This window comes from Aythya fuligula, chromosome 10 (assembly GCF_009819795.1).
Source record: "Aythya fuligula isolate bAytFul2 chromosome 10, bAytFul2.pri, whole genome shotgun sequence".
NCBI lineage: Eukaryota > Metazoa > Chordata > Aves > Anseriformes > Anatidae > Aythya > Aythya fuligula.
The window spans coordinates 1,817,648-1,832,451 of NC_045568.1; the positions used below are offsets into that span (position 1 = coordinate 1,817,648).

The 14,804-nt window shown below is 39.3% G+C and overlaps 1 protein-coding gene across 1 annotated transcript; it reads left to right on the forward strand.

Moving 5' to 3' along the window:
• The first annotated feature begins 667 nt into the window (after positions 1 to 667).
• On the forward strand, positions 668 to 14,600 carry CHDH (choline dehydrogenase). The gene is made up of 8 exons (XM_032194389.1): positions 668 to 765; positions 5,623 to 6,427; positions 6,860 to 7,011; positions 7,629 to 7,758; positions 8,403 to 8,537; positions 9,688 to 9,830; positions 10,519 to 10,621; positions 11,056 to 14,600. Exons 2-8 carry the CDS (start codon positions 5,662 to 5,664, stop codon positions 11,472 to 11,474), a joined length of 1,848 nt encoding a protein of 615 aa, XP_032050280.1. The 5' UTR covers positions 668 to 765; positions 5,623 to 5,661; the 3' UTR covers positions 11,475 to 14,600.
• Positions 14,601 to 14,804: the final 204 nt, after the last annotated feature.

The window sequence follows — 14,804 nt, forward strand, 5'->3', positions numbered from 1 at the left end:
TTTCATCCCCACCAGCCTAGCTGTGCAGCTCTGACTGGCAGACTACACGTACCTGGGCATTTTTGTCATTTTCCACAGAATTTTATGGCATCCCCCCGATACATTTTAATACAGCTTAACCTCCACTGAATGAAACTGGCGAGATTTAGAGGAGGCAGTCAACCGAGGGGCAGGTCCTGTGGCAGTCGCATAATGGCGGCAGCTGCCGAGCCCCGTGAGGGGAGCCCCCCAGCTCCCGCCGGCCAAGTTTCTCAGCAATCCCACGGCGCCGTCGGCCGCGTTTCTTTCCAGCGGAATGCCTCCCGTTATCCCGCGCAGGGCCGGGGAGGAACAAGCTCGAGCACTCCCGGGGCGGGACGGGGAGGTCTCAGCGCCGGGGCCGCTGTGAGAGGCGAAGCCTGGGGCCCTGTCTCAGCCGCCGTGCAGGCGGCGGGAGGCGGACTTCGGCCCGCAGCCGCTGCGGGGGTTTTCGACACCGCCCCGGGCCAGCCGAACGCCTTCCCCCAACGGGCAAAGTGCGCCTTGCTGCGGGAGAGCCCAGCCCGCCCCGCTCCCGCGCCCGGCCTCCCCACTGCTTCGCAGGGACGGTGCCCGGGGAGAGCCGCTGGGGCGTGCGAGCGAGTGAGTGGTGCCGGCAGGGGCTGAGGGGGGAGAGGGGCCAGGAGGAGCGAGCGTCTCCGAAGGAGGCTCGGCAGGGAAAAGAGGGGACACGGCCCAGGGGTGCCCCGTCCCGTCCCGTGGAGCAGCAGCGGTTGCGTGCAGCAGGTGGGTTGTTGAGGAAGAGCAGGGTGGGGGGGTCGGTCAGAAGAGCAGGTCGGGTGGGGGAGTAGTTTCAGCTGTGGAGATGAAACCTCCCGCGCCATTTCTGTGGGTAGATGAACTCTAGTTTACCAGTAAGACTAAAGGGAGAGTTACTCCAAAACAGCCCTGCATAAGATAAATGTAAACTATGTACACAGCCTGCAGCAAAAGAGAGCAGGAGCTGCCATTACCTGAGAGCTGCACACCCCTCTGCCGGGCCCGGCAGGAGCAGGCTGCCCCAGCACCACACCAAGGGCTGGGCTGCGCTAGCTGTGGGCACTGCCACCAGCCACCCACCTCCGTGGGACACGCTGTGCATCTGTCGGGGGGTGGGAGCGTCTTGGCCACAGCACAACGTACAATTCCAGTCAGCAACCATCTCCATGCGGTGTCCATATCAGTCTGGAGGAACCAGGGTAGGCTAGTGTGCGGGGAGGAGGCCCATGTGTGGGTGAACAGGGGGATCATATGATAAGAACTGTACTTTGATATTAGTGTGCTTTCTACTATGTATGTTGGATTTAAATTAAAGCAGAACAGCTTGATATTTAACCTCTGCACCTCGAAGCTTTAAAGCACAGAAATTTGTGAATTGTCTACATGCTGATTCTCAAAGTCACTCAAATACCATGGTGTGGACATTGTTGACTGACTTCACTCCCCACTTGCTGCAACGTAAAAGTTAATTATCTCATTGATACTCTGTCTCTCCTGTTCCATTTTAATGAGTTCATTGATGTAAAACAAAAACAACACCAACAAAAACATGAAATAACATCTAAATATAAATCTGGTGAATTTATGTGATGGAGCAGATTCAAAATACTGCTTCAATAACTTCAAAGGAACATTAGAGAGTCTGCCTTTTTTTTTTTTTTTTCTAGCAATTTGGCCTCCTGCCCAGACAGCAGGTACCATAACTGTCTTGGTACGTCTTGGATCATTTTCATTTCCAGCTTTATCAGAGAACAGCACAGCTCTGATTGGCTAACAGTAATGATTCCCAATGCCCTCTAACCTTTCTGGATTAGCTACCTCATCTACCTACAGAACCACTTGGCTACTGTCCATTTTTCAGTATGTCCACTTGTGAAAGCAAGGCACTTAACCTCTTTGTCTTGGACTGACAGTTCTTTTGATTTAAAGGTCTAGAAATAAGGTCCATGGGCTGACTTCTAAGACTTTTGCTTATCTTTCTTGCAGGAGGACAAGCTATTTAATCTTTAGATATCCTATACAGTTTTTTTCTTTGTCTCCCCACTCCTTTTCCAAAAATCAGAATGAAAAATAATTCATTTTTCACCTTTCATATGTTTGCTGTACTTCAGAAAAGTCTCTTCTCACACATGATCCCAAATCAGCCACCATAGAGTGGCAGTGGTAGGTACCAATAGGTAAAATGAGTGTTTCTCCTGCAAACTTAGTACTGCATTCAGAAACATTACAAGTTTGCAAGGAGCCCGTAACAGCTAACTTAGGAATTCCACTGCCCACTTTTAGCTACCTAGTGTAAGATTACAGATATTCTTACATCATAGCAATAGTTTTCCTGCTAAGATGCTCTTGCTCTCCTCACTCTAAGAATGCTGTCCCTAGGCCCACTTATCAGTATCTACCTGGAAAGCAGATACCATTTTTAAAGTGAGCTCCAGATTTTGAAGCTAACAGAACATAATAACTATATTTTATGTTGCTGTATGTACTTCTACAGGGCTGCTCACTGTTTCTTGAGGAACCTTTTGATGTGTATGTTCATAAAGGGGCCATGATATACAAGGATTCAGATAAAGACATTCAGTAATAACCCAGTAAGATGAAAATACAACTTTTATGTTGTTGGTAGTACCAACAATTTTATTAGAACCAGGCTGTTTACATCTCCTTAAATCAAGATATTTTGCTTTGACATAGCCACCACAATATTTAATAGAGCTGCCCATAAAACTAAAGCTCCCTCCTGGGTAAGCTTCAGTTAGCATCACCAGCAAATCTCAGAGCCTCGGATGTACCTGTTGGGATAACAATTTGATTTTTGCAGTTACAGGAGTGGTTAGAAAACCAACCAAAACCCACTTTTGTTGAAATACAGTTCTTAGGAACATGACGTGGGCTATAAATTCTCTCCCTCAAAAGACCAGGATGAAACTAAGTTTAGAAAGAAGACATATTAGGTTAAATTTGACTGATGCTCTCCAGTTCAAAGACTCCTGCAAAATTCAATAAAACTATAAAAGAATTTGAACACTGGTAAACCCATGTATGCTCATAGAGGTGCATACATTGTCAGAGAGCAAAGTATCATCATGTTCTAGTTCCACGACTTAATGATACCAGTCTCTTCAATATATATTTGAATTGCTCTATGAGTTTCAAAGTCTGCATGCATGGGAGGCTCTTAACAAACAAGCTTTTAAAGAGATCTAGACTTCAGTAATAGTATCCTATCATGAGACAGGACATGAACACCTAGACCCATCATATCAGTGCTGCCTTTTGAGTGTTGTTTAAGATAACATCTTCAGGAGCTCAGGAGGCACCGCTTATGCTGTAGCAAACTATAGAACTGTAGCCTCCAGCACTGCCCCTTAGACTGTGACACAGAGTAACTCACTCCAACTGAATGTGATTTCAGGGATTCCACAGTCTACTCTGGCTCTTGTAGTCAATACCTATGTAGGTCATAGGCTTTGCAGCCAACAGCCTGTTCAGAAAGCACAGCAATATTTGTTGGTATTATAGATCCCATGCCAAAATAAACAGGCCAGTGTGTCTTCCTTATGTAATTGACCAAGCACCTTTTGCAGATTATCAGAGCCCAAGCCCATACTCCAGCAAACCCCATCAGCTATCTGCTGTTCCTGTGAAATGCCATGACCAACCAGTTCTCTAGATTAAGCATATGTCCTTTAGAATTGTAGCCATCCTCATCACAAATAAGACAACACAAGTAAAACCTCTCTACCTTTCTGTTCTCCCCTGGTTCATCACCAGAAATTGCAAAACCCTCTTCTGAGGGAACAACCCTTTTAATATTTTTCATCTGTAAATGATAACCCCCCAACTTCAGCTGAGATCCATTTTGAATTAGCCAAGTGAGAATCAGGTATGTCAATTCTAGACTTAGACCTATACCTTGCATCTTTTTTTTCTTTTTATTTTTCTTTGGCTAGGGCAACTGTTTTCCCACATAGCTGGTCATTCATGTTCTAGAAAATTCAGGATTTGTACAGCTTATTACTATCCTTCCTAGAGAAAAGTAAGAGAAGTATGCTTCTTCCCATATGTTCCCTGAGAGACAACTGATTTGCATTTGTGCACATACATTAAATTGTAAATAAATACAGTTCCACGTGGAAGACTTATAACATTAATTAAGGACTGCATATAATGTTGCTAGAGTTGGGCCTTCAGGGCTTGTGTGTATTCTCACACACTGTAGAGATTTCTCTCACAAAATTGTAGAGTGTCACATGAGAGAATGAATACAGCTCTATTCCACCTTTTAGTAAGAAAAAAAAGCTATTTCAATGATTCATTAAGACACTTTTTTTTTGTGAAAATAAACATATTTTACAACAATGTGGGGCTTATAATATAAGATATTGGATAACTATGAAACTTAAGTGTAAGAAAATCAACATTAATAACCTAATTCTTTTCTGAAAAAAATAGATTTCACAAACATAATATAGTGTTGAATATATTTCTAGGAGCAAGCTCACCTGTCTTTTTCAGATTGGCAGTACATTACAGCGTACCAGCCCCTGGAGAGATTGCTGTCCTTAGAATCCACAGCAACCCCTTAGATAGAAGCCATGGGACAGGAAAAATTAGTTTTTACAATCCAAGGATATCTATCCATTTTTCCTAAACCAAGCGTAATGGTTTCAAAGGGAGAGCAAGAGAGACACACTTCAAACTGGCCAGCAGCATTGTTACTTTGGCACTTAAATGGGCTGTGAAAATCTTTGATTTAGTCCCTGCACCTGAACCCCTGGAACACACAGCTCAACCTGTGTTGCTTGCAAGGCTCACAAGAATTTATGAAGGTTAAAAATTGCAAGTTCAACTGAGCCTCAGGATCTGATGTTACTGGATTGTAGCAGTACTCAGAGCACTCTTGCAGGGTCCGGTTTTAGTGATAGCTAAAACACGTTAAACATGGCAGAGGGATTGGAATTAGATGATCTTTAAGGTCCCTTCCAACCCAAACCATTCTGGGTAATAAGGGAGAAGCCACAGATGTACAAATTGTGCCTTTACCTATGTTACGTCAAAAACAGTAGTTTTTCAATGTAGGGATAGCTGAAAATTAATTTCACTGTTGCATGTGCCTTGTAGAGAACTATCCTGGTTTTGATCTGGCAGAACTACAGCAAGAATATTCATCACACTGTGCTCCCAACTGAATCATGTCCATGGTTGTGAATTGGCTGTACACTACCACTGACTCACAAACTTACAGAGCAGTGTATGACATTGTTGTTTTTCTTAAATTCTCATCTACTAGAGGCAGATGAAGACAGACTTCCAAGTAAACAAAGGTGTCCATTCTTTATGGTCTTGGCAAATACTTGAAAATGTGCTGCAGGTATTCACCTGTAAAATACTGTGCCACTCAGCTGGTGCATATAATGCATCAAAAGAATAAGACAGCAACTTTCAAAGTAAATTACTGTTTTATTGGCATTGTAGTTAACCCTTAGGATAGTGAGAATGGGTGAAATATGACATTTTTACCTGAAAATGGTGGACATTTTAGAGGTCATACACTGTACTAACGCTTATGTTTTAATTAGGATTTTTTGTTTGTTTTTCTAGGACAAAACACACAATTTTGGAGAAAATACTGTAGGAGTGATGTTCTTAGTAAAGATGTTCTACTTAACCAAAGGAGTTAAATGTTACAGCCCTGTGAGTCAGATGCACAAAGTAACAGGAGCTCTGTTTAAAGCACACCTGTTAAGGAACATGTTGGGCATCAACAAATCATTCAGAATCTCACGTGCAGTGTCTCAGCTTAGTTCTGAAAAGGCAAACTCTTTTAATTATGTCATTGTTGGAGCTGGATCAGCTGGGTGTGTATTAGCCAACAGGTTGACCGAAGACCCTCTCAGTACTGTACTACTTTTGGAAGCAGGCCCTAAAGATACCCTTCTAGGTAGTAAGAGACTGATGTGGAAGATTCATATGCCTGCTGCATTAACTTACAACCTCTGTGATGAGAAATATAACTGGTATTACCACACAACTTCACAGAAACATATGGATAATCGGATTATGTACTGGCCCCGAGGAAGAGTGTGGGGTGGTTCCTCTTCTCTCAATGCAATGGTGTATATTCGTGGGCATGCTGAAGATTATAATCGATGGAGCAGAGAAGGGGCTGTAGGATGGGACTATGAACATTGCTTGCCCTATTTTAAGAAGGCACAAACACATGAACTGGGACCAGATCAGTATAGAGGTGGAAAAGGACCTCTGCATGTGTCAAGAGGGAAAACAAACCATCCTCTTCATCACGCATTCCTGGAGGCAACTCAGCAAGCTGGGTATCCCTTCACAGATGATATGAATGGCTATCAGCAAGAAGGATTTGGCTGGATGGACATGACTGTACACAAAGGTAAATCATAAAGGATTCTGTAAGGAATTTGTGTTTCTGACCCACCAGAAGTGCCTCTGAAAGCATTTTAGAATACAGATGTATAACCCGTGCTTTCAGTTGTTTGGTTTGCTGAACAGCTACTACACTCTAAATATACAAGTATTTGTTTCACAGCAGCTGGTTATCAGTCTAGGCTGTATTTCATTGAAATTTGAGTTGGCATCCAGGTCTTGATTAATAGTTAAATTTGGGAGAGTAGGTTTGCAGAATGTCACTGAGAAGTTTGTTATGTTAAAATAAAATCTTTAGTTATTATATCAAAGCACATTTGCTTTGAACTCTACAGAAGAGTGTATAAAACCTGTATAAACGTCCTAATTGGTATTGGTGAAAATCTTGAAGAATAGTTAGCATGACTATTTTGATTTTCTATGTTAATAAAAATTGTAGGTCAAAGATGGAGCGCAGCAAGTGCTTACCTTCACCCAGCCATATCCCGCCCAAATTTGTCAATCACAGAGAAGACACTTGTAACAAAAATCTTGTTTCAAGGAACAAAATCCATTGGTGTTGAGTATTTGAAAAATGGTCAAAGGAAAAAGGTAAGAGATTTTTATTTTCCAGTATAAAATACGTTATTTGAAGCAAAATTTAAAAAGACAGAAAGACGGACAGAAGGAAGGAAGGAAGGAAGGAAGGAAGGAAGGAAGGAAGGAAGGAAGGAAGGAAGGAAGGAAGGAAGGAAGGAAGGAAAAATTGTTGCAAGGGATGCTTCACTATACAAAATACAAGCTTTCTGAAACTGTTTTCTCTTCCTGTGTATGATTCCTTGTGAGTTACTTTACAGCAAGTGATATTTCAGTTGTCTTGACTGAGAGATTAACATCTCCATTGTATTTCCCTCTACAGCATTTTCAGAATTGCTTTTCAGAAATCCCAGTATTTCAGCACACTAGTCAATATACAGAGACAGTGTACAATTACAACATAGGTTCCAGCTCGAAATATTACACAACGCTCTTGTGTAACATCAAGTTATGGCTTGTCCCCTCAGACTGAAAGCTTGAACATTTCTCTTTACTGAAAGATTTGGAATAGGAAAAATGTGGGGAAAGGGTGTCTAATCTGGCTCAAAATAGTATCTGAGCAGAAGCTCTTGATGTGTCACATTCAGATCAAGCTTAATAACGTCAGGACTTTTGTGCTTGTTTCATTTTAGGCTTTTGCCAGTAAAGAAGTTATTTTAAGTGGAGGTGCCATAAATTCTCCACAGCTGCTTATGCTGTCTGGGATTGGCAATGCAGATGATCTAAAAAAACTGGGAATCCCTGTTGTTTGCCACCTTCCTGGTAATTTTATTACTTCTTTCAACCTTGTACCTTCCTAAGGAGGCAATTCAGACCATTAAATGGAATGAATCCATGAAATTTGGTTGTCTTTATGTCAAGTTGTGTGGACAGAAACTAATAGTGTTACAAATCTGTGGAAATGCACTGGTTTTAAAACGGAGCAATAACCTGCTACGGTTCCTTCACTATATTTGATAGTGGAAAATGCCTTTCTGAAAAATGCCACTGAAGCAGCATATTTAGAATTTTGGATGAGTGGTTTTGATCCACAACAGATTGCATAAGCTTCCATCGTCATATATATTCAAAGATGGAAGGAATAACATAAACTTTTCCTTTAAACTAGAAAATCTAGCACTGTATTTAGAAGTCATATCTGGCAATTTTAGAACAAGTGATATGTCTACATTTAACTTTCTATTTTCATTCTAGTTATGCTATGTTTATGTAAAACCTTGTTCTGACATGAGCAAAAGGCTGATATGACTCATGGTCTTGGTGTTAGTCATCACTGCCCTCGTAAGAGGTTAGTTTAGTTCCCATTTGTGTTGTTTTCTGGTAGCAAATGTTATTTATAATTGTTCTCTGTGAAATAACTTTTTCTTTTCTTCTCCCTCCTGCCCTATTTTTAAACATTTAATCAGGAGTAGGCCAGAATCTTCAAGATCACTTAGAAGTGTACATCCAGCAAAAGTGCACCAAACCTATCACTCTGTATAGTGCACAAAAGCCGGTTAGCATGGCAAGGATTGGTCTAGAATGGCTTTGGAAGTTCACAGGTATGAAACGAAGTATGCAATTGTTCCTCTGTTCATCACTTCTGAATTATTACAGCCTTTTGTCTGTGAATTTCAAAGTCCGTGAACCTTTATATAAATTGTTTTTCATGTCCACTAAATAATTGGATCTTCCAAATAGGCCTGAAAGATTTTTTTTTCTTACAGGTAGGAGTCTTTTAAAACTGTTATGTCTTAAGTATCAAGTGAGGTTTTAAACATTTTTTTAACACAGTTGAATCTCCTTAATTTTAAGAAAATAACCTACTTTTAAATCTTGGTGCCTGAGAAAAGCTGTTTTAAAAAATAAAAATTAAGAAAAAAATCTATTTAGAAATAGATACTGTGTAGATAAAAATGTACTGTGAATTTGTTTTTCATTATCTCACCCCAAATGAAGTATTTTGTTGTTCTGACCAGAACCCATTAGGCTTGCAGGTAAATAAGAGTGACTTCTGTTAAAAATGACACTGTAGTTTTATAATGATCCAACTGTACGTTGTATTTTAAAAAGTTTGTAAAAGTCATCATTGAAATCAGTAAAATAGTTTGGCCAAACTCAAGGACTTCATCTCCTGCTTAATCCTTATGTTAGCAGTTGATCCAAAGCGATGATTTATGCTGTGTACATGTGGCATTTTACCATGCAAGTAAATATGAACTGAGGGCTGAATCATGGTTTTAAATGGATTTGAAAATAACATAATATGAGGGGCATCGTAGTCTCTTCATCTTTTCCCTTCAGGGTAGGCGCTGGGGATGGCTCTGCCTGTTACATGTGACTAATGGGATAGTTATGCTGCATGTCATGGAGCATGCAGTGCAGTGATATCAGGATGCTGCAGCTGGTTCCCTCCACACCTGTCAGGATATTGATTACAGATCTGCCTCTGGCAGTGCTTCTGCCAGTTACACTGAGGTAACTGTAACATCCTACTCTCAAATAACTGGAATTTCCAAAATTAGATGTAGTTACAGTTACCTAGTGATTCAGAAGTAGGTGAAAGTGGTGCATATTGCTTAAATTGCAAGCTTCCACTGTATATACATGTATACATTATAAACTATCGTAAAACAAGGGTTAAGAAGAAGTAGATTTATTGCTGTTCTGAGGTCTTGTAATGGCTTTTTCTCTCTCATTTACACTCTCTAGGTGATGGAGCCACTGCCCACTTAGAATCTGGTGGGTTTATTCGAAGTGAGCCAGGAGTTCCTCACCCTGACATTCAGTTCCACTTTCTTCCTTCTCAGGTGGTTGATCATGGTCGCGTTGCTTCAACAATGGAAGCTTACCAGGTGAGTTTTTGAAGAGCATATATTTGAAGAGTAATGTTCTGTAGCAATTAGCAAGTAGTCTTACCGTTTAGTATAATCATCGCTAATTTGGCTATATACAGGAAAATACCTTTTTCATTATTACACAAAGAGTTGGCTTAACCTACACTGGGGAAAAATACAGGCTTATTATTTGATATTGCTACCAAAATTATGTTGCTTTTTATCTCTGAGAAAATATTTAAGTATTTGCACTACTGAGGTGCCATAGTGCTGTTCATTAGGATACCATTGTGCTAGATGCTGTACAAAACTAACCCAAGGTGTTCCCTGTTCCACTGCAGTTTAGGCAGATGCCTTTAGAAAGGGCATTGGAATAGGCTGCCCAGGGAAGTGGTTCAGTCACCATCCCTGGAGGTCTTTAAAAGACGTTTAGATGTAGAGCTTAGTGATGTGGTTTAGTGGAGGACTTGTTAGTGTTAGGTCAGAGGTTGGACTAGGTGATCTTGGAGGTCTCTTCCAACCTAGATGATTCTGTGATTCTGCAAATTTATATAAAATGGAAAAATATTCATACTTTGACTTTTTTCATTATCTTCCTTTAACATTTACAGTTGCTTAATTTGTAAAATCTTGAAAAAAAAAATCACACTGAATTTGGAAATATGTCTGTTGGGATTGTGTCATGAGCATGGTGTGTCTGTTGCAGGTCCACGTGGGACCCATGAGGAGCACAAGTGTAGGCTGGGTGAAACTGAAAAGTACAAACCCAAAGGACCATCCAATCATTGAGCCTAACTACATGTCCACAGGTAAAAGCAGCCTCTCCTTCATCTGATTAACGCATTTTGTGCCAGTAGCAGAATTTCACATCTACTCAACACCAGTTCAGAAGTGATAGTTGGTGCCTTGTTATTTAATTTTAAAGTCAGTTAATATCAAAGAGGCCTCTGTGCAAAGCACTGTATAAACCTACAGAATTCTGCACTGCAGATGCCGTCAGAGTTCTTAACATTTGCCTGGGTTATGTTCATTTCTTCTCCTTATTCCCTTTTGAGAGTGTGCCAGATATGTAGCAATTTTGCTCACAGTGAATGTAAATATCTGTGACTTTAAAAACTGTTTGGCTTTATTTTGGCCTTCAGCAATGAGTGGGAGACGTCCCCTCCAGTCTTCCTTCTTTGATGCTATTTTTTTCTGTTATATAAGAGTGCACTTACAGTCCTCTTATTTTCTTTCCTTACAGAAAGAGATATTTGGGAATTCCGCCAGTGCGTCAAGCTGACCAGGGAGATCTTTGCTCAGAAAGCTTTTGAAAAATTTCGTGGCCCTGAAATTCAACCAGGAAACTATGTTCAGTCTGACAAAGAAATAGATGCTTTCATAAGACAGAAGGCTGATAGTGCTTATCATCCTTCCTGCACCTGTAAAATGGGTCAGCTTTCAGATAGCACCGCTGTAGTTGATCCCCAAACAAAAGTAATTGGTGTTGAAAATTTGAGAGTAGTAGATGCCTCAATAATGCCCAGTATTGTCAGTGGGAATTTGAATGCCCCAACTATTATGATAGCAGAGAAAGCTGCAGACATAATTAAGGGGCTTCCGTCACTTCAGGAGAAAAATGCTCCTGTATATAAGCCCAAGACCTTAGAAACACAACGATAAACAATGTTGTCATCCTTTCATACTTTTGCCACTTAATCAGCATGTTGGTGTGTCATACTGGACAAGCCAACCAAATAAAAGCTATGCAAAACAACACGTTATATTAAAGTAACCATTAATTTGATCCATTCTCTTATAGAAGATTATCTAATCAGTTTTTCAACCAGTTGGCTTGAGTTTCATTTTAATGAACTTTTCATGTGTGCTATTTTGAAAACCCTTATGATATGCCTTGCTATTTAAAGGAAGCATTTTAACTGTTTTGAGAGCATTACCCAGGGTAACAGCTAATCAGCAATCTCCATGTGCTGAAAAGAATGGTTAAGTAAGCATTTATTTAACTTCTTATTCACAGGCCAAAGTAGTATCAGCATTGATAGGAGAGACACGTACATGGTGTGTACTTTTTATGGGAGGAATGCAGTTTACAAATCCTCACTGAAAGTTAGACTTTATCATACCTAGCAGTCTTAACTATATTCAGAAAGAAGACATACATTGTCTTTATCAAAAATTATTTTTTTAATAAATGCTGAACAAAAGCTGATATTTATAAAAATATACTGAAAAACTGGATTTCCTTGCTTTTATTGCAAGAACTGTAGTAGAATTCAGTTTACATTTTTAGCTGATTTAGTTGTGGTGCTTTATCATGTATCATAGTAAGAGTCCATGCTCCCAATAACTTCCGTAAAGTTACTGGTCTTTGCTCAAAGGTGAGTGTGTACAAAAGATATTTCTCAGCAAATACTCAATCATAAGTCATCTATCACTAAAATTCATTAATAAAATAGAGCCAAGGTAGTTTTAAAATGGAAGTTTACTCAAAATAGCTGCATTAAATATGCTGCTTCAATGATGTAGGAAGAGATCTTTTTAAATTAGAAGCCAAGTAACTTATTCAGTAAACCAATGCTTTAAAAAGAACTTAAGTCTTTTTACTGTTTTCAGATGTGCCAAGCAAAATGATCTTTCATGGCTGTTTTCTGTATCAGTCTTTCAGATGCTGAATTAAAAATAATAATAATTTAGAAAAATAAACAAATTGAATTAATTGAATGAATTAACTCATTCAATTGTATGGATTTGTTAAGTATTCCAAAATATCTTCTGACTAAGCTGCTGCTGAATTATAAAGAAAATGCTTTTGTAGCTTGAGATTGCTCAGGACTTCTGATGAACAGAATAAATTTTTTCCAGGAAAAATGGAATTTTACACCATTTGAGCACATTGAAAAAAAAAAAAACCTGCTTACTCAGATGTTGGCTAGAGGCACAACTGCAGATGTTTAAGGCAGATTCTTCTACCTGGTGCTGCTGCAAGGCACTGGTTGGAAGCCCTGCTGCTGAGGGAAAGGACTTAATTGATTAGTTTAACAAAAATACTGAAGATAGAAGATGATAGCAGTGAACGTCACTCTCAAAGGAGACAGGTAAACCGTTTCTATGTACATCATACATTCTTGTGGAATGAGGGGATCAAGATTATTTTAAGTCAGAGGTGAATGATTGGCTGTGTTAATAAAACAATTAATCTGACACAAATGTGTCTTATGTGCCTTTGGGGAAAGCATGTATATGGTGTATCATTTTTATGGCAAATAATGGCTTTTATTCAACACCTGCGCTTTTGAGATTTTCATTTAAAGCTATTCACTGTATCTTAGTGCCATTTGGAATATAAAGTATTAGGATACACAGAATGACATATCCTGAGGAAACTTACCACAGTCCTGTGCAGTTGAACAGGGCAGCTTTTAGAAAAGCCAGGATATTGATGGTCCTGCATTTGCAGATTTACAACATTGGTTTCCACTCTAGGCATGCAAGATGGAAATTGTTACTATGAAACTGCAGAGGATTAACTGTCTTACATAACTTACTACTGAGCACACCTAGGACTATCTTCTACCATAGCAAGCTTAGCTGTACATGCAAAATGCATGTCTCTCTTATATTTGGGGGACATGTTGCTGCATTGTGCAATTAGATAATCAGACATATCTGATACCTGAACCATCATCTTTTTTTTTTTTTTTTTTTCAGTTTTCTGTGCTCTGTAGAGTACTGGGAGCCTGCAAGCTAAAAATTAGATGTCTATACACCTTATTGGATGATGCAGAGCACAGGCTGATGATTCCAGAATTTTACTTATTTAACAAAATAATATAGTGAATAACAGTATTATTTCCAGTTCTACACAGATATTATTTTTTTTTCTATAAATAAGCAATTGGTACTGCATTATGTATTCAAAAACTGTAAAAACAGCTTGATATAAGAATTTGGAAGTTACTAGACCTGCCAACATGACTTGAACAGCAGCAGTACCACCAGTGAGAACATCAGCATTTCCATGCTAATAGTTTGCTGCAGATGCTTCACACTCACTTGGAGGTCTCTGGCTGGGGACAATCCGATTAAGAAAGAAAAGCAACCAAAAACATTTCTTTTTGTATATGTATCTCAGTTCAAGTTGCTTTAGTATGAGAAGTGCTTTTAAAAGCAGCAGAAAATAGCAGCATTTGTAAAACTGCATCTTGTTTAAGTTAGGCCACTTGAGCTTTTGTACATCAGAACTTCTGATGTTTCCACAGCTTAAAATACTTTTTAAGTTCAAGATTTCAGTTAGTCTACAACCAAATAAGGCAGCTGTAGAAACACTGGAAAAGTGGAAAGTGGGCTTTTACCATGCATTCTCTGGAAAAGAAACATACAAAAGCATTTATGCATCTTAGACAAGTAATGGTTAAAAAGTTATAGAGAGAACACAAGCATATCATATTAGAGTGTTCCAGTTTTTAGTCTACATTGTTCTGTCATCCAACCTCCAAAAAAACACTGTTCAAATACATTTTTATGTACACTTTTTCAGTGACTATACTTTTCTTAGGGATGTTTAAATCTGTGTTAATGATCAGCTATAACGTTTCTGTCATTATATCCATATACATGTATAAGCAAATCTGAAAACTCATGAAATATGCTTTAATGGTTGAGTTGACTTGTAGTTTTTCTGTATTGAGTGATAACTATGATTGGCTGTATTTTAAGGTTGCCAATCGCCATGTAATTATGCATATATGGATTACTTTTTTTCCCCTTACATTTCTGTAATAAAATTGAACAGGTATTCTATGTATCCATATATACATGTTCTCCCTTAAACCATTAACTATCTAGAAATGGCTTGTAGCTGAATTTCCTTTATTTATTTTTGTAAGGACTGTTTGCTCATAAAATAGCATATCTATGTAAAAGAACATCTGTCTCATCAGACTGTTTCAAAGCTAAGGACTAACAATACTAGCAAGAAAACATGGTGAGATC

What these genes read in the sequence shown, in the direction of transcription:
- CHDH (XM_032194389.1), top strand. Translation starts at nt 5,662, where the DNA reads ATGTTCTTAGTAAAGATGTTCTACTTAACCAAAGGAGTTAAATGTTAC. An exon ending in GGACATGACTGTACACAAAG is followed by an intron (nt 6,428 to 6,859) that starts GTAAATCATAAA and finishes TAAAAATTGTAG; the next exon opens with GTCAAAGATGGAGCGCAGCA. An exon ending in GCCTAACTACATGTCCACAG is followed by an intron (nt 10,622 to 11,055) that starts GTAAAAGCAGCC and finishes CTTTCCTTACAG; the next exon opens with AAAGAGATATTTGGGAATTC.